Source organism: Anser brachyrhynchus, assembly GCF_964034855.1.
Source record: "Anser brachyrhynchus genome assembly, chromosome: 8".
NCBI lineage: Eukaryota > Metazoa > Chordata > Aves > Anseriformes > Anatidae > Anser > Anser brachyrhynchus.
The window spans coordinates 27292498-27312844 of record NC_137702.1 but is presented as its reverse complement, the minus strand read 5'-3'; the positions used below and the strand labels follow the sequence as shown (position 1 = coordinate 27312844).

Sequence of the window (20347 nt, the reverse complement as noted above, 5' to 3'; positions counted from 1 at the left end):
ATCGCTGTGCAAAACTGTCTTATGGACACAAAGTACTGAAACTGTGGAACCACAGCTAGACCTCGAGAATTCAGATATTGTATTTGGCCATCATCTTTCTCTATCAACTTTCTAAAAACTGAAATGATACAATGGAGACTAATAAGAACTTAAATATTGCACCTACCTGCATCATCACTTTAAGGCGATCTAACGGTGCTGTACCTGTTCGAGAGACAGCACCAGCCACTCCTCCTGCTAATAGCTGCTTCCACCACTGCCCAGTCTTTTTCTCTTCCTCTGTGAACTCATCTGGAACAGTCAAACTATCTCCAATATCCAGCACCTATTAGAATCCAAAGCAAACAGGTTGAAAAAAAAAAAAACATCTTATTCTACCATCTCAATTTTATCAACAGTTCTAATTGCAAATTGGCCTAGAACCTGAGAATATGTAAATAAAAATGCCAGTACAAAATAAATAAAAAAAATAATTTACATTCTAAAATCAACTTGCTATGGATTGCTATTGTTATCCAGTTAACAGCATTTTTAAATACTTCTACCAAGCAATAACACCACAGACCCACCATTTCAAAGACTGCACCATCATCATTAAAAACTATGACAAATTTCCGTCTTGAGTATATCCCAAACAAAGACATCCTGTCATGATCTGTAAATCTCTTCAGCGAGCACTAATGCTTACATGTTGATTCTAACCTTTCACAGGACAGTCTTCTGGGATTAGTTTGGTAATCTCTTAAGGATGCTAACAAGAGATTTCACTCTCATGGTAAGTTATGAATAAATATGTGGGAATTTTCCCCTCACCCTGACATTTTAAAGTAACATTTTTATAGCTGATATATCAGAATATTAAATTCCCAGCAGCTGTTGTGTATTAGCTTACAAAATGATGAATTTGACTGCTTTACTAAGTCGCCTCTCATTATCAATTATTCTGAAATACATATTAATGACTTCTACTCAGCTATAAAAGTTTGACATTTCATTAACAGGTACATGTTTGTATGACTATTCAATGTGATCAGAGAAGAACATTCCACAGTCTTATGCCTTGGACAGCTTTATTGCTAAAGCCTGTAGTAATTTTATATATCTCTTAAAAGTAATCTTTGCTCTCCATGTAACTTATAACCATGACGAAAGAGAAAAATTGCACCTTAGATGATGCAAAGCCAGTATTATGCATAAATTAAGCCTATAAAGAAGCAAGAATGTTTTAATAACTGATAACAAGTACTGACCAGCAAGTATGTTAACTGACAAACTTTTTGTTTTAAACTATGGCTAATGTTGATTTCGGACACTACACCTTATTTATGCTGAGTTCCCTATCTGTTAAGTAGACTATTCTGTCTTGCTCACTTGAAATTTAAGAATTGCAGTATGCAGATTATGCATTTATCCACTGTACAAAGAAGGAAAGACCTAACCTTTCTGGATATTGAACATAAAATAGATTAATGAGAAAATCCTTTCATCTTTCTGACATTGTTTCCAAGCAAGGTGCCTTCAGTTACTCAACCACAAATGGAGTCATCAAAAGAACAATCAGAACCCTTAAAATATAGATTCAGGGTTCTTACAGATATTACACATACCTACCAGAGTTTAAACCTTATATCTACTTAGTCCTAAATGCAACTTTAACACAAAGTCTAAGAAATCAAAAGTTAAAGCTAAATTTAGGGGGGATTTGTAACGAAGACCACAGCTATCATAATACTTCTATGCCAACGTAGCTGTCTGCTCAGAAGAGTGACAGCAATTTTACAATTAAAAAAAAAAAAAAACAACTGTGAATGACAGCCAGACATGTGAAGTCTCACATCTGCTGTTATCTGAAGCAGCAGCTGTGCTACTGTGTGGCTGGATTTTGCTTGCTGTGATAACGGGGTCAAGTGATCTTCCAGTGTCGCAGTCAGAAGAGATGCCTAAACGTTTTCCTTGGGGGTAACTGAGGCTATTCTGTAGTATCAAAAAAAAAATAGTGGTAGAAAGCATATTATTACAGCAAAAGTATGCTTCACTAAACAAGCTGGGAGCAGGACTACCTTATCTCATAGCAGTGCTCCAAGGGTTTTCCCTCAGCGAACAGGGAGCTGACTCCCTGTTGTCAAGCATCTCTGAACTGAGTTTGTACAGTGTCAACTGCTCAAAACTTTCATGTCTCAAACTGAATTTTACTACAGAAATGCTGACTGATCCCTCAAGATATAAATGGTCTCACTATACTCAAATCTGTCTTTACCTAACATTATGAATTATTCCATAACTATGCGGTTTATCCTTTCATTTACAGGAAGGATATTAAGCAAACTCGATTATTATTGGCTTATTTACTATATTATTGCTTCTTAAAAGTCAGTGACTAAGGCGTTAAGAGCTCTGTTCAATAGTAACTTAAAATAATGACCTCCTTGTTGCTGTACACCCTGTCATTCTTCAATCAAATTCTATAACATAATAGATGTGAGAACATATAGCATAGAAAGCCATCAATAATGACACTTGCGATTTCATGGTAATGAAATCTACATGTGTTTCACCACATCAAAAGCACAGAAAATACAAATGTACTGTAATATGAAAAAAAAAAGATTGAATATTGTGGTTAGTATCTTTCTGTGGAGTATCTTCAAAGGAAGAAGAGGATTTCTTCCTAGGAAATACTGGCATTAAAATTTAAATGAAGAAAGAGTTATTCTTCTAAAGAAACTCAAATGATACTATCCCGCTTGTAAATGAGAGGGCATTAAGCAAAACGGAAAACCAAACAATCTTTTAAATGTATGAAATACAACAGTGAAGCTGTTATACTCAACACTGCAACTTATCACAGTAGAAATTAATTTAAGAGCTGCACTGAATTAAAAATAGAAGTTCAACTTACAGTGGAATGTTTCCAATATCGAATTATTTCCTCAATGTCTGTAGCAGGGTTAAACATAAAATGATCTCTCCACTCATTCCAGTCTACTGACATTGTCCCATCAGCATCAATACTAAAAGAAATTGAACCAAAACAGGTAAGGCAACAGCAGCAGTGTTGAGCGCGTGTTTGTTTTTAAATACTGGCCATCACAGTGATACCGTCTGTAGACTGGACATGGAGACTTAAAGGGTAAATCTGCCACTCTTTCAATATCATGTGTTTCTTATACAAGCGTATCTAACATTCTCCATTTAAAAATATAAAACACTTGATTCTATCAACAACATTTGCACAGAACTGAGGTATAAACATTCCCCTCCTATAACCAGATGCTAAAACAGTGGTCAGACTTTGTATAACCCAAGAATAGATGGAATATGCAAGAATTACTGTAGAGGTGCCACTGAAGTTACCAACAATCTTTCAAAGTTATAATCCCATTCAAATATTATGTTCTGTGAATTAGAAAATGTGTTTATGAAGAATACAAAGAAGATCAAAATATTTTAAGAAACGACAATTCCTGACCTTTGCAGGATCTTTTCCGCCTGTTTTTCTGAAATGTTTATACCCAGTATCTTGAGGGACTGGACAACTTCTGATGCTTCAATTTTTCCTTAAAACATTAAAAGAAAAATAATACATATTTAAAACATTGAACTTCATACACTTGCAGCTCATTGAATTAAATCATACCACCTACACAATAGCAAAGATGATTTAAATTTTAAACAGAGATGATGCATTTTTATTATGCACTATCAGGACCGAGCAAAGGTAAGTAAATTAAAATCATACAGCTAAATGAGATGCAAACATCCAGTAAGTTAATAGCTAATAGTTTAATAGATACATGGATAAACTATAAGGAAGTTCCTATCTGGAAAGCAAAGATCCCCAGATCAACCAACCTGGAAGATAATAAAAAGATGACTATAATAATTATTTCAATCTATAGCACACAATAACTACATTCCTATTAAAGGGATGAAGTAGAGGTTTCACACACAATTTTTGGTCTCCAGTTTAGACAAAGAATATAAATTAATTTTTAACACATAGTTTCTTCAAACAATGTTTCAACACACAAAATAAAGGCATACCATCATTGTTTTTGTCCAGGCTCTTAAACGCCAGTTTCATTTTCTTTTCATGATCTTTAAGATACTGCATAAATTCTTCAAAATCTAGCTGCCCATCCTGGTTAGTATCTCCAGCCTTAAAGATTTTCTGTTGAGAGAAAATTTAACATTTCGATTTTCCAAATTATAGAAACTCACAAAGTAAAAAAAAAAGCTCAGGCTTACGAAGTATAATATCAGTCACTTTGAGAGTCAAATCAGGAAGATACCTAAGCATACACTTCAGAACCATGTTTTGTTTCCAGCATTAAACACATTCTCAACAGTTTCATGAAGACAGAAAACTCTCAGCAGCAAAGATAGCTTTAAGAAAGCATTATTTATTATTCCTAAAACTTTTCTATTCAAAGATTTTAAGGTTTCTTACTAGCAATGAAAAGTTACACCTACAGGGACCAAGTTATTTGTGGAGGAGGGCTTGGTGGACATGACAAAATCACAAAAAAGAACAATTTTAGGCCTCCAACTTTCTAGCTGTACCTGGGTCGACAATATTCCAGTAAAATTAAATAGTTCTAACTGTCCTCTTCAGTCGAGTGCTCTGTCCTCATTATAAAGATAACGGTATAAATAGCAATTAACTATTTAAGTGTTGACCAAAAAGTACTAGGGTTTTACCTGACTAGCACTTCCACCCCTAAGCATTTGGGAAGGCAAGCCTAAGCCCTGACAAAAAACAAACAAACAAAACACACACACCACACATAAAACACTACACACCATATAAACACTCTACAACAAACCTGTAGCAAATAGAAATAGTTATCTTCCACTTATGCATGCATTTGCTAGTAACAGCCCTGCAGATCAGAAACGCCTACGTATAAAATTAACTATGAGTTGAATATGATAAATGATTGCCAGCACAGCAGGAAACAAGCCTGAAATACAGACAAGGGGTGTGGCACGACTGCCTGGGCATATACTTTCCCTTCATCAACAAAGCACCTGAAAAGTCCATCATCTTTGTGTGTGAAAACATACTTTATGAAAAAAGGGAAAATACAGCAACCCCTCAGAGCATCAGTCTGTAACCACTGAAGTAGGTCTTCAGAGGTAAAGCCCCAAGAATAGTGAAGCCGAGGATAGTAAGCTCCACAGGATTTACTAGCGGGGGCTTTAAGCCACAGCAACAGATACTCCGTAAAGAAAGCCCTGCAGAGACGGCAGCTGGGGTCACGAGAGGAAAGGCGCAGCAGCACTACCGCAACAGGCACCTCCCGTCCTCTCTCACACATCCAGTGTCCAGCAGGACACAAGGAAACAGGAGGCAAGGCCACCACAAAAGCCCTGCTCTAAACCAGAAGATTTACGGGATGTTATGCCCCATCTCATCACTTGGGCATTAGTTCCTGTGTTGTCACTGAGTATGTGAAATCCTAAGGGGCCAGGATACCGTACAAGCGCTGTATAAGGTACAAGAAACCTGAGAGTAGAATTTCTCCACTGAGTTGCTGCAAGTTTCTGAGCACTTCAGAGTATGCTTACAGCATATATTAAAAAGTCTTCAAAATACCTTCTGTTTTTCCAAATGCCTTGCACAGCTGTAGTTTCTGAATAAAGTAAGATTTGCATTGCTGTTCTAATTTGCAACATCTGTTTTTAAATAATTTTGTTTACTCCACTATAATCAGCTTAAGTCCTTAAAAGAACCAAGTCCAAGAAGACCTAGCCTACAAAAACTCAACATAAAGGAAGCTAAAAACTCTGGTGTACATGTTGTAGGTGTCTGAGAACTTTTGAAACCATCTAAATATATTTATATTGCCTCCTTTTTTTTCCTACTCCTCTACTAAAAAGAGTACTTTAACATTTAATCTTAAAAAAAAAAAAAATGAATTCCCGTTTAAAAAGGGGAGTATTAGGTGGTACTACACAGTGAAATACAAGGCAAATTATTTATCTCCCATAATACAGCAAGTTACGCACAGTAGAATACATGCAAGATACTGCATACTCAGATAAGTGATTTCAGCCTAGAAAAATATTTCTGCAGTACTGATCTTAATATGCTCTCAAGTCCAGCTTGCCAGTTCTACCAATAACTTGTCAACACAAATATACTCATAAATTCAGTTTTATCTCATGCCCTTGCCTTACCAAAAAAAAATAGTTTATGCTTACTCAAGTTTATGGATGCATTCCTGACTATGTCCTTCTAATAAGAAAATAAACAAAAAAAAATAGATTAATCATTCAAAAATAAATCCATTAAAAATGACTCTGGGCAGAAAGAGCCCCCAACTCCAAGAAAATGCCATCCCAGCCCCTCTTGTACTGCATACACAGCGCCGTGTACCACAGGACCCTTGTGCCTTGCTAGGCTCCCACAAGCAGCTGAGAAGGGGCAGTTTATGTGGCAGTCACACGCACACAGTTAATTCTAACCAACACAAATTGCTGCCATTCCCTGCTGCTATCTGAAGTACACAAAAATATAAAACAAGGAAAGCGTTGTTCTGGCTCACAGATACGACAAAATCTTAGCTAAATTCCAATTGCAAAACCTCCACTGCTAAGGATGATGTAAGCCAAAGAAAACAGAAATTCCTAGGAGGTTTAGAGAGCTGGCGATTAGTGTGTGTGAAGGGGGGCAGCTTTCCTTTTATCTGCCAAATAAGCAGATTTTACCCTGCAACAACTAGAAAAGGATGAGCACAAGCCCATTCTCCATTCCCTACTTTTGGTTTTCTAGTTATTTTCCGCACTTCAAGCCAGTGTCAACCACCCTCAGTGCAGCAGAACAAAGGAACAGGGAACAAAATGTATGCTGTACCTCAGCAGGCACGTGCCTATTTCCTCACACTACGAACCTAAAAGTTCATACAAACAAAAGCTTCTTACAGTACAAAAAATGCACTATTTACGTGGGTGTTAAAGCTTCAGATTAAAACCCCTAATTAGCCAATTTGTGGAACAAACAGGAATGCTCAAAGAGCTTGCCTTCCACTCGGTGGTCAGAAATTCCCTCATGGGAGGCTGTGTGTTGCACGGGCACAGCCAGTGGGCAGACGCTAGGTTGTGTGGGTAGCCTGACACCACCTCCCGGATGCAAACCGCCCATCCACAGCATCACGGAAAAACTCAGTCCAACAAGATCAGGGGGAGCAGGACCATGTCCGTCTGAGTCCTGAACATCTCCAAGGATGGAGGTTCCACAGCCTCCCCTCCCCAGGCAACCTATTCCAGTGGCTGATCACCCTCACTGAAGTTCAGCAAGGAACCAGACTCTGCTGTTCTGCATTTAATATGCTGCTAGATACCAGGATTTGCAGTTATAGCCACCTGTATTATCTGTATTATTGTGCCACTTCCTGGTTCACCAACTTCTCTGACGAAGAACTGGATGCCTTGTAACATGGGTGCGTTTACAACAATCGAGCAGGAACCAACCCAGCTGCCAGCCCTTGCACTGAAGTCCTGGGAAACAATACTGAGTGTGCCTGGCACCTAAAACCTGCCATTTGTTGTTACAGACTCACCGTGGAATCACTTCACCTTTAGGCAGGCCCTGCCCCAAAAGGAAATGGTTTATTTTTTCAAGGTGTGCCATTTCTTTTCTCATGCGAAAACTTTAACCCTGAGGCAATAAATATAACCCACCATACAATGAAACAGTGACCACAAAGAATTACAGAACTAAGACGACGATTTAGATTCTCTCTCCTGTTAACACTTAGGGCCCTCACACGTACGGACTAGAATACTCATGCTGACCTATTTGGTCATGACATTGCTGCCTTTTAAAAACAACTCTGTTACTTTTGTTTTCTGCTCTGTAGTTAGTTAATGCAGCTGCTTTTTAAGTCTTGCACAGCAATGCAACACCAATGTGAAAAGCCGAAACACAGAAAAAAAATATTTTACAATTTCTGTATTACATACAACACACTGCAGTGTTTAATTCCTACTCCTCTAGAAGTCCTCTGGCTGTATAAACCTAAGCCAGCAGGTCTGTTGACAAAAATCAGGAAAATTACGGACATGCTTTACATACTGAAGATACTAAGAGGATACTTTTAGATACTGAAGATACTAAAGATACTGAACACATATAAGCGTCCCAATGAGTTATTACATTACTCTGTGCTAAAGTTATGAACTTTAAAACATTCATAGCTACAGTGCAAAGAAAGAGAATGCAAGATAATACAAGTCTTAATGCTTTTACGTACACTTTTCTTTTTAATTCACAGTTCAATGTTTATGTTATGTGTTGCAATTATTTCTGTATTCTGTATAAGCCTTCCCATTCTTCTGGTTACAAAATTCAATTGTACGTGGAAGGTGGGGCTACTCAGTACAAATGATTGCCAATCATCTATTCTTTAGCTTGTTATTTCAGCTAATTAAAGCAATGTAAAGAGTACTTAACAGGAAGTGATCCATCAAGAAGTTACTGGGCATTTCTGGCTTCCTATCATGCTATCTACCTACAAGACACAATAAAAACAAACAGCAGGTAAAGACTCATAATTGGTGCAATTAGGAGTTCATTGTTCTGTAATCTAATAATAGAGCTCCAAAGGGCACAGTTACAAAAATCACACAGAAAATCCACCAGCACCAAGGTAAGAACAGCATGTCTTCGAACATTCAGAAAGTTCACATTTTCTTTCAAAACTTGATATTTATCTTACGTAGTTATCTCAACGGCAACCTTGCCATTCCCTTCTTCTCTTCTCTTCCTATTCTTTCCCCCTTTTGGAGCCAAAATAATTAGCGACAGTCATTCATATAACTCTGCATTCTACCATTATAAATTTGTGGACTGTACTCCTGCTGCAAGCCAAATTCAGCCACAGCTCAAACACATGCAACTCTGTTTACTGAACATGTATCCTACAATATTGAAAAATGATGGTGTTTTTTTCCTACCTATATATGCCAGGACTACAGAAGTTTAGGACACAATGATAACCCAAAACTCAGTAGTAAAGATTGTTTAAATCAGTCTCGTCATTCTGCATCAGTTGAGGGATAAATCCAAAACAAAGCGAAAAGGCTGAAAGTCCCAGGATGCGCCCACACATTACCCCAACCAATGAGCCCAAATAACACACAAGGGAGACTGCTGGTAAGTTTAAAAACACCTACACAATACTGCGTTGTGAGCAAAACAGTCGTTGGCACTACCTCTGAAGAACCCTCAGCTTACTGAAATGCTCCATTCTTATTTGTTCACTTCCTTCCCGCAGGATGCTACCAGCATTTAAACAGTACCCAAGCAGGTGACCTGTCAGACCCTGACATTACCTCCCACCCCCATACAGCAGACTTTTGCACTAAGAGATGTAGCTGTTCCATCAGCTACAGAGTAGCTTCCCCTTCCTGTTCTTTGCCCTGAGCACCTCTCTTCTCAGCACGACTGAAGGGCCAGCCACAGCCTTCCCATTGGTTCATTTCAGGTAACAATCTCTATAAAATGAGCCTAAAAAGGAAGAGATGCGAGCTGTGAGTGTGCTCTCCAGCATGCAGTGCAGAAGCCGCTCCCACAGGACCTGGATAAACTCTCAACTCACAACTATGAATTAGATTCCAAGAATCTGAAACAGCGTAAATGGGAGATGCAAACTATCCTCCCTTGCAACTTCATTCAGCATTCCTTGCAAGTTACGCTTCTTTTTTTCAAACTCTGAACATACTTGGTAGACTAACTTTTCTGACAAATAAGACTATTCTACTGCACAGGCATCCCTACCTTGCACACATCTTAGAAGATTTACCAGTGTACCATTGTCACCTGGGACACACTGCTGTCTCAAAGCAATGATTTAGCAAAGCATTTCAACATGTGGTTAAGAGATCTTCCAGGGTGGGCAGAGGGGTTCACATATTTGGTACCTAGCATTCTTGTATTTTGCACAACAAGAAGAATGAGTCATTCACTGTACCCTGTTCAGGGGAAAAAAAAAAAAAAAAAACTATCAAGTTAGTATTAGAAAAACAATTTTTTTCCCTCCTTGTATGCTTAAAGTGTTATGAAAATTAAATTAAATTCATCTTGCTATTTCATATGGATACTTGGTGACTACAGCATGCATCAGTTAAAAGCTTCTGAAGTTGTGCATGTTGAAATCAAATAACTTAAATGTTTGCTTACAACCGGACTCAGATATATTACTGAAGATGTTTATGGTATTTCACAATTAAGTCCCCATAATGAGACACATTTCTAACACCTCTTATGACCTGAAAAGCAAGGTTTAAAGTAACTAAGTAGTGCCATTTCTCAACAAACACGTGACATCTGTTTTTCGTAAAAGCAGAAGGTGTCTATCCACTCTAAACCTATAGTATTAGTTTTTGGCATACAACTAAGAAAAAAGTTTCATTTCACAAAAAAATGGCACTGAGAGACATAGAAGTGGAAAAGATTTCTGCTTCTACAGACTGAATCTTCATGTCACGTATGGTAATGATTTCTAAGTGTAGGTACTGTGTAGAAGCTGCTAATGCAACTGGCGCTTTTTTTATACATTCCTAACCAAAGTACAACGTAATGAAGAGGCTTCATTTAATTTGGTCTACTAGCCTTCTAATTTTGCCATATAAGGGAAGTTATCAAAAGTAAGAAGAGCGCAAATAACATAATAAAACAGTGGAGAAATATTAACAGCTATGTTTAGCTTAGTTACTAAACAAATATCTGTAAAGGGATATGCTTCTGGGCTAAAAACAGCTATAAGTTTCATGGTCTGAAGCACTACTAAGCTCAAGTTTTGAAGAGGCCAGAGAAAAGCTCAGCATTCACACCTGGTTCTGTTCTCACCTGTGGTCTCACACTACAATGCAGCACTGTAATACAACACAGGAATCTGGTCTGCTTGACAAAATTCTTAGTTCCTTTTATTTTAAATGCAGCAACACACTTCAAGTGTTCCAAGTATTTTTAACATAGCTGGCCTACAATTCTCATAAACACAGTTGACTACTCCAAGCAGATCGTACTCCGATTGCTGAGAATTTAGTCTCTTTGGGCCTTGTTTCCATTACATCACACTGTACCTTCACGTGAGTTATCTCATCACACTGTTTTATTTTCATTTAAAGCCTTATTGTAGCCAGGAATGACAAGACTTACGTCTAAATCTGACAGTCAGTCTAAATAAGAACATCATATTGTTTCCAGAATGTAGTTATTCATTTCAGTAACATCTTGCTGCTCTTAGCTCCGGGACTCAATGTATAAATAGTACCTGAATGTGAATGCTTGGCTGTTTCTACCACAAACTGAAGCGTGAAAGACGGAGTTTGCCTCCTGCAGGTTTACTGTAAGGATTGATTGCAACAGAAGGAAAGCGGGAATAAAAATAGTATAACCACTCACACCATTTATGGTACTCACATCTAAGAGACTCAGTGCATTTTGAAGACACAGGATGAGATCATTTGAGATCTGATCCCAGCATCTATTTTGTATCTCTACCAGACAACTCTGCTAATCAAAATTGACTGTACAATAGCTGTTAACGGGGCTTGTAGAGAGCCATTTGATACTGTCATCGCAATCAACTCCTTCTTTGTAGGTGCTAATATACGAAGTCAGGAATCTTTTATAAAGCTCTGCAAAGTTGTCCATTCCTAGCAAGCAATATACTCTAAAATATAAAACAGGAGTCATCCTGGCAGCCTCTAAGAAGTACACACTTTAGACTTTTTAGTGGCTTACTTTTCTGTCACACGCTTACAGGAGGCAGGTCAAGCAGACCAGAGTCAGAAGCTTCTGCCACTTTGCGCGATGAAGTCTTTCTATGGAGAAAAAGATTCTTCCCTCAAGAAGAACGTGACCTACTTCCAACACCACATCTATTTGATGTCTACAATATTACTTCACCTAGAAGAGTGTCTCATCACACATTAAGCATTAATAAAGCCATCAAGAAAATGGATGAAAGGTCAAACGAAAAGAGCATACTGTTGTCTACTACCCAAATGGATAGCAGCTTGCTAACTTCTAAACGCATGCGTGTTCCTTCCAGAAAGGGATTACATACTGTTTCAAGAGAAAAGAGGAAAGCAATATTAGTAGCACAAACACTAATTTCTAGTACTGTGAAGGTGATGACTGAGGATGACCCAAGTGACTTGGCAGTGAAAACACACAACACCCACCTGGTAGCCTACCAACAGTTAACCGGGGTGAGCAGCGCTCCCCTCCAGTACAGTGACCAAGACTGCCCAGCACGTCTATTTCACTACATGCGGGAGCATTTCTGGAAACCTAACCCCCACCTGCACCTAGGAACAAAAGAGTGCAAGGCCTGAAACCCTGACCCGGCCACTAGGAACTGAAGTCTACTCTTATTCAGCACATCCAAAGGTCTGCCCACACCCATAAAACCACTGAATCAGCAGTGCTGAATGTGTAGCCATGTTGTATATTTCCAGGTTTTATTTCCTTACTCATTAGTTGTTAGCAATTATAAGACTATTTCTGCCTCCACAAACACAAGGAGTACAATTGCATGCATAATTTTATTAATAAAATGCCTTTTTACCAAGTAGTAAAAAGATATTTTAGTGAATTAAACATCAGTTTAGAGCTTGAAGTGGAGCAAGTTGTAGAAGGCAGCTTCTAGCCTCAAGGAACAGTACAGGAAGCAGATTAGCTACGTAAAGACAGGAAAGAAACTGGAGGCAAGTCTTAATGGGGGTCTCATTCTAACAAGTCACTTCAAGTAAAAATCACGTGCATCGTTAAGTTTAAAACGGTGAACATATAAATGCTGCAGTACGCGGCAATAATTCTTCCACCCATCTCAGACATGCAGCATGACTCATGGCTTACTTTGTTTCCTCTGTGTTTCTCAGGCAACCAAGACAGCCAGTTTGGCTCCCCACTACATCCACGAAAGTGTAGCTTATCTCAACTGATTTCATGGTTTCACTTCCAGTTTATCCTGCAGCAATCGAGGCTTTGGCAGATACTTAGATCTGCACTTTGAATGGAAAATATCGTGCTGAATACAAGAAAAAATCATTTGAAATTTCACTTACAAGTTGTTCCAAAGTTAAGATATACACCGTGTCTCAGGGCTTTCAGTAAATTACGTTGGAAGACCATCCCCATTAATTGTCAGAAAACTGGGCACCTATTCCTCTGTTGTTCACTCTAGGTTAAAAACACACACTGTTATAGTCAAACTGGCACAACAGGTTTTCAACAACGCATCCACAATGCCTGAGTGAAGTCTGCAACTAGTGACATGACTGACAGCTCTCACGGGGAAGCAGACCAGACTGTCCCTCCTTTCCAGACCAAAGTCTGAGAACACAAGATACGCTTGTAAAGATGTTTGACCAGAAGCAATATTGAAGTGAATGCATGCTTAGGACTTTCATTTATACTCTCACAATAGCATCATTCAACTCCGGAGACCTGTTGGATACTTTTCCTTAAGTATATGAGACTGAGTTAAATATAAAGAGGTAAAATAGAGACCAAGTAATGAAGAAAGAAGAGGCCGCATCCCAGGATTAGCATATAGTCACTGACATTGAACGCCTTACCCAACACACCTGAACATTGCAGTCAAAATTTAGGTTGACTTTTCTGAACCTCTTTCCAAAGCTACGCAGTGCCTAATGCAGGCATGGCAGTGGAATGCTGATCAGTCGTCATATTGAAATAAAGAACAGCATTGTTAAAGTAGTAGCTCCAGCACAGACCTCCGCTGTACCTGTTCAGCCCAACTGCAGCTATGTCTGATTTTCAGAAGTGCAGGTAAAATACAAATTCTTCCATAAAACCTGGATGTCACGCCCGTGCCCTCTGAATGATGTACAAACACAAACAGTACATGCCTAAGTACAAATGCACACTGTTGTTAACACGAGTCCAATCTGTACGTCTTATGTGACTGCAGATACAACCTACTTTCTTTGCAAATCAATTGACATCTCAATGTGCCAGCTCTCAATTTACTAACCACAGACAAAGACAGTGTTACGACTTTTATAATTAACTGAGCCCACTGAAGACAACCTCACCAGCTTCCATAAGCAATACCTTTTAAAGAGATAAATGCTCAACCTAAAAGCTGCCTTTTCAGCACAATTTGCCTTATCACACAATTACTTACACCCATAGAATTGTGCATTAAATGATTTCATGTTCTGATCCTGAGGCATCAATGATGACAACTAGAAAACGGAAGTTTCTCTCCTAGGTACAGGTCAGATTTGCTAGTGTAACAGCACTTAGACACTCGATGACTCAAGTTTTACTGACTCAGGAGGCATCGCTCATAAAATAGGACAAAAGAATGCAACAGTCCAAGCGGATCCCTGCAGAACCCACAGCCCAGTGACAGCTGTCTGGTCTGTGGTCTGATGGCCGAAGTTACAGTGTGTTTTCACGCACAGGAGCCTCGCGATCGGACACTGCCTGTGCCATCCCACATCAGCGTGCTCACAGGAAGGCAGCTTCACGAGCTGGAGCTGACACTGCCGCCGGCTGCCACACGGACTGAAGCGCAGATTCGCTTCCCCGCTGCCCAAAATACACCTTCCCGAATTGCGACCTAGACCGTACAAAACACGGAGCGGCATCCAAAACCCGCGAGTCACCCGCCGTGCCGTGCCGGAGCGGAAACACAGTACCACACACCACGCAGCCAGAGCCCACGCGGCCGGGGGGCGGCCCGCGGCAGCAGCAGGCCGAGCCCCTCGGCAGCGGAGTCAGCGGCAGCACCCTTGGGTGCGGGGCGGCCCCGGGGCCCCCGGGCCCTGCCCGCTCCTACCTCCTCCGCCTCCTTGCCCAGGGGGATGCCCATGGCGCGGAGGCCGGTCTGCAGCTCGGCGATGTCCACCCGGCCGTCCTCGTTGAGGTCCAGCTTCTTGAAGAGGTTGGCGTAGCGCGACTCGCCCTCCCGGCCCCCATCGCAGGCGGCGGCGGGCAGCGCCAGGCGCAGGAGCTGGAGCATGGCGCGGTGCTGAGCGGGACGGGCGGCGGGGCACTCGCCGATCGGCTCCCGCAGGAGGGGCCGCGGTGCCACGGCCAACGCCTGGGGCCGCGCCCGTGGAGAGGAGGAGGGAAAGGGAAAGACGAGGGGGGAGCGCCGGGCCGGGCCGGGCCAGCATCACCGCCTCGCCCCCGGCGGGAGGCGCCACGAAATGGCCGCTCCCCCAGTCCCGCCCCGCGGGGCGGCCAGAGGCGGGCGGGCGCGGCCGTGCCTCCGCCGGCCCCGGAGAAAGGGGGGTGGTTCCGTTCGCGACGTGCCTCTTTTTCTTACGAATAGGAAATGTGTTTCTTCGTTACATAGTGGATTGGCTGTGCTCGATCGCACTGCTGCGAATTGACTGAGGGGATGTGCACTGTCGGAGTTGTATCAAGTTAAATAGTTCCCACCCAAGTGCAGAAATACCCATGGCATTGCACAAGACACTCGGAGATCTAATTCGGGTACTTTGGATCATCTCAGTCCCCAACACAGCTACAGTCAGGTCAGCACTGAAGCCAGATGAACAGTCGCTAGGATAATCTAGAGACCAACTGCCAGCCTTTCACAGAGCTTGGCTTGTTTAGCCCACTAGAACAAAGGCTAGAAGAGGAAACTCTTGCTTCATACATAAATCAGTAGCATAAACGTCAGAATGCAAAAGGAGCTACTTAAAGGGCACGGTTGGTATGAGAACAAATGGATGGAAAATTGTCAGCAAGAAGGCTGTTCATTTGAGAGCCCGTTGTCCGCACAGAGAGCTGCAGTGAACAACAAAGCAACTGAACCGAGTCTCGTTCTCGTGGTGCAATAGGCAGGCAGCGTACACCCAGGGCGAGTGTTTCAGCCTTACAGCATGAACTTAGTAGCCTTGCTCAGAAAGTAATCAATAAAGCTAATCTGGAATACTGTCTGACCATAGACTACTTATCGAGTTAGACACTATTGAATAAGTAACCTTGCATTTTTAAAAGCTATGATTGCGTTATAGGTTTATTGAATCAACAAAATTAGGTGGGAAAAGACCTCAGGGGGTATCTACTCCAACCTCCTGCTCAAAGCAAGCTCAGCCATGTAGTCGGCAGAGGTTGCTGAAGACTTGAAGCAGTCTTAAAAGCCTCTACGGATTGAGACTGCACAATCTCCTCAGGCAGCCTGCCCTACCACCTCTCTCTCCTCGTGGCTAAGACACTTCTCCCCTTTAACCCAGTATAAGCTTTTGTTTCATTTTGTGCCTGGTGTCTCATCTTCCCACCATATCCCACTGCCAAGATCCTGGACTCACATTTTTTTTTTCTAACATCTGTGTAGGTACTGGAGGGGCAGAGGCCTCCATATAGGCCCCCAGAAAACACATCTCTTGTACCAGCTGAAACAGCCCATGTTCTTCAGCCTCCCCTCACAGAAAATGCTCCAGCCTCTAAACACCCTAGCGACGCCCTACAGAACTCTCCAGTCTGTATCTTTTAGGTACTGGAGAGCCCCAAACCAACCCAGACTATCTAAATGCAGTGTAATTTGTGCTAAGTAGAGAGGGACCATTACTTCCCTTCTTCTGTTGATAAGAGCCTGGGACAATGCTGGCCTTGTTTTCTGCCAAGCCACGCTGCTGGCATGCTCCAGCTTGCTCTGTGCCAAGACCACAGGTCTTTCTCAGCAGGTCACTCCCCAGCCAGTCAGTCCCCCACCTCTATCACTGCAGAAGGTTATTCCTTCCCACACGCAGTACTTCACATTTATCTTTGTTGAATTTCCCAAATTTCAGAGCCATACATACAGATGTATATATGTACACACATACACAAATATTTATCTATTAATATAAAAATATTGTTTTAGTGGAAATACAAGTTTGTAGCTTGAGAACTTGCTATAATTTACCTGAAGTATGGATTAAAAGTAATGCCTGATAGGGGATGATTTATGCCACTTCTTACTTGAATTAAAAATCAAGACAGAGAACCTCATTGTGACACTTTGTTTTAAAAAGTACTTGGTAGCTGTCATTTGCACTTGTGAATGTTAGTGTCAGTAGTCCAAAACTAAAGGTAAAAGGTATACTTGTTCTTCCTGAAGCAAGATGAGCTAGTTTTGACAGATTTGACTTTCATAAATGGATCGTACATAGTTATAAGCACTATGTTGTGCATTATGCCATCAGCAGTTGTGTGGGAAAACAGGCCACAGAACAGATAAAGCTTGATGCTTCAGGAATTCATATTTGCCAACAGTTTCTGCTTTGACTTGCACACAGGGCAGAAGGTTGAAAGAACAGGTTGTATTTTATTGGCCCAACTGTTTATCTAAGATGTGAAACAAATATCAAACTTATTTCATGGACTGACTCCAGACTTGCACTGGTCTCCCTGAAAATGGAGTAAGCACATGTCTGTGCCAAATGTTTAAGTGCTGTGACTGTAGTATAACTAGACGATACCAATAAGAAAAGCAGGTAAAGGTCTCAAACTTTGTAGGTGGCAACAGATAAACTGTTAGCTCTGCGTCTGTGAGGAAGCCATTACCCTTGTTAAAAGATAGACACTTGTCAGGCTGAAGTGCCCTGCTGCAGGGATGTTCAAGATAGTGACCACAAATACAGTTCCACAACTCTGCTTCATTTACATCTCTAATAACCAGTAAATAAGTCTTCCCCATTATGAAGATAGCAATACCAAAATTATTAGTTCTTCTGCAGATGGTCTTGCATGACAGATTTGGAGACTGCATTATTTATTGAGGTCTTATTAAAAAAAGTTTGGCCATTTTTACCGTGCTTGAAGGAACTGCATAGCCACAGAGGACATCTGTGAATCAGGAGATATGTTTGCTGAGGATATGCATCAAAAACAAGATTTAAATATAATTCTGTAACAATTTTTTAAAAATTGTAACAAAAATTCTATTATATGACTACTTATATCAACACTGAATAGTATCAGAACATGAAAAACATCATATATACATTTTAGTAAAACAAGACCTTTTAATTAGTATATCAATACATTTCAAATTACATCAATACTACCCACTTAGGGGAAGTGCTATAAATATCACAGACCCTAAGAGGCTAGATACAGACAATATATTTTATTAATAGACTGAAAGAAAAGATAGTTCAGCTGAATTGCATGATTCAGTACCTACTCTAGATATAGCTCTTTCTGTGAAAGAGAAACACTTTATAATACCCTTAAAATTATGAAAATTGACTACTTCATGAGCCAAAAATCATTTCTGGCTTAACTCTAGGGACTGCTTTGAAGTAGAGTAATTTTTAATGAGATCATATCCATCTCTGCTACAATTGAGAAATGTGAGTACCTCCAGCAATTTTATTGCACCTGAAATAATTATCAGGATACATAGAATAAAATTAGAAAAGACCAAGGCAATACATATTTAAAGGAAAAAGTCAACGTTCAGGTTTTCTGTTGTTGTTTTGGGATAAAATAAATACCTGCTCTAATACATAGATTTAATTAGCTCAGCCTTATATTATCAACATAGATTTCATCAAAGTAAACATTTTGGAATCGTACTACCTTCTGACAACATGCAATGGTAAATTCAAATTCTATTATTGTTTTTCACATTTTTCTTAACTGTAATACAGAAGCATCTGTAAGTCAAATTGTTATCTGTCAGTGGAAGTTAAGCTAGAGATGCTTTAGCTGTGTTCTGACTTGAAAGGCACAGGTTTTCTTGTTACACATCATGATTTTGAAGGACACAGAACACCTTGTAGGACTGGGGCTGTTACCTGAGTTTCATTTACCATACAGCTTGAAACAGGCATACAACACTAAGGTAGCGATCATTCAGTAGATAAATCAGAGGAACTACTTATGTAGGTTAATACTAAATATGTTCAAACATATTTGGAGAACTGAGACTTCACATACATTTCTTAAATCTCTATGAGAAGCATCATGATTAGAGTTTACTTACCCACGCTACATGTAGCTCCCACTGAACCCACTTTTTAATTTAGTTTCAGACATCAAAATTAATCTACTCCATGGCCAAGATAGAGTATTTACAAGTGCTTGCCACTGGAAGTGCTAGTCTGGGTACAGGTGGTAGCCCAGACATTACATCGAATCAATACCATTAAGTCCCCTAAAGCCAAAGCAAGGGCATATTTAGTTTTTTCTTAATAATACTCTTCTCAGGAAAAAGTGATACAAGTCAGGAACAGGAGCGCCCAGCAGAAAAACAATGCTATGGAAGGCAAGTAGGTGAGCAGATAAACACAGGTCACATTACTATTTTGTCTCCAATGATGATATATACAATGATGCTTCAGAGGATTTTAAAAGCCCAGAGATATTGACATAACCTGCCCACAAAATCACTTGTGCATGAAGAAACACTTAATTCCTGACCTTTTGCAAGTGAAAATTTCTACTTGTAAGATAATACACAACACTGGAATTATTTATTTTATCTTGATATAACTATGGTATTTCAAAAAGTGTTTTTCCCTTGAAACTGAGTTTTATACCTGCTTGAGAAACATCCAGTTTGTTTAAAAATGTATGAAGCTCTCCCAAAATAAAATTCAGGGCTTTAAGTTTGCAGAAGCTTCACACCAATGACAATGCAGAATTCTTACATTACTCATAGTGTTTATCTTTCTTCAAAGAAGTCCTCTGCTATTTTGAGAATGTTTTGATTAAAGATCCTAAATATATTTAGAAACCCATGCATCTGACACCTTTGACTTTGACCAAAAAGGTTATATTTGATACAGAAGACTGAAAGTTATTACTTTCAGAATATACACATAACCTTTTTTTTGTTGGTGTAGTAAGGGGTATTTGAAAGTAAGGACTGTATTTAAATCAAAGCCTTCTAAAATAACTGAGCAACACCCCTTTAGTTTTAATAGGGATCATCTAAGGATAAAAAGCCACAGCAAGAGAAATCTTCCTCAAGGAAGCTCTTCTCTTAAAGGAAATATAACAAGGATTCAGTAACATACCTAGCAGGGCTAGAACCCACCCTGCAACACCTGACGAAGGAGAACAGGCATCAGCATCCACAGCAATTAGCTTTCAACAAGACACATCTGAGGTGATATCAGGAACATAACACAAGGCCAGGTCAAATACTGCTGATCATCCACCATCTAGTAATTATGGAATAGATCTACAGTGACAATACAAACCTAAGATCAAACTGAATCAGAGGCCACAACAGCATATAGGGGGAAAAAAACTAAAAAAACAAACCAGACCAAGCAATATCAGAGCTTACACAAAAACTGTTGCCCTGAAGCTGAGGTTAGGTCCCTGGGCAGGGTGTGGGTGAGGCTCCAG

The 20347-nt window shown here is 40.1% G+C and overlaps 1 protein-coding gene across 5 annotated transcripts in view; it reads right to left on the bottom strand.

Annotated features, from left to right (window-relative positions):
• The window catches only part of SLC25A24 (solute carrier family 25 member 24), a 34638-nt gene that overhangs the window by 9457 nt on the left and 4834 nt on the right, over nucleotides 1–20347 (bottom strand). For 3 of the 5 annotated variants that reach the window (XM_080603607.1, XM_080603608.1, XM_080603606.1), the window contains exons 1-5: nucleotides 14829–15205; nucleotides 4045–4171; nucleotides 3470–3557; nucleotides 2900–3011; nucleotides 167–325 (exon numbers count right to left, since the gene is read on the bottom strand). In XM_080603607.1, coding sequence (XP_080459733.1) covers nucleotides 167–325; nucleotides 2900–3011; nucleotides 3470–3557; nucleotides 4045–4171; nucleotides 14829–15011 — 669 coding nt within the window. In that variant the 5' untranslated portion in view covers nucleotides 15012–15205. Of the gene's footprint in view, nucleotides 1–166; nucleotides 326–2899; nucleotides 3012–3469; nucleotides 3558–4044; nucleotides 4172–14828; nucleotides 15206–20347 lie in introns of those variants that run through there. The other 2 variants (XM_080603605.1, XM_080603609.1) reach the window with 2 other exon arrangements.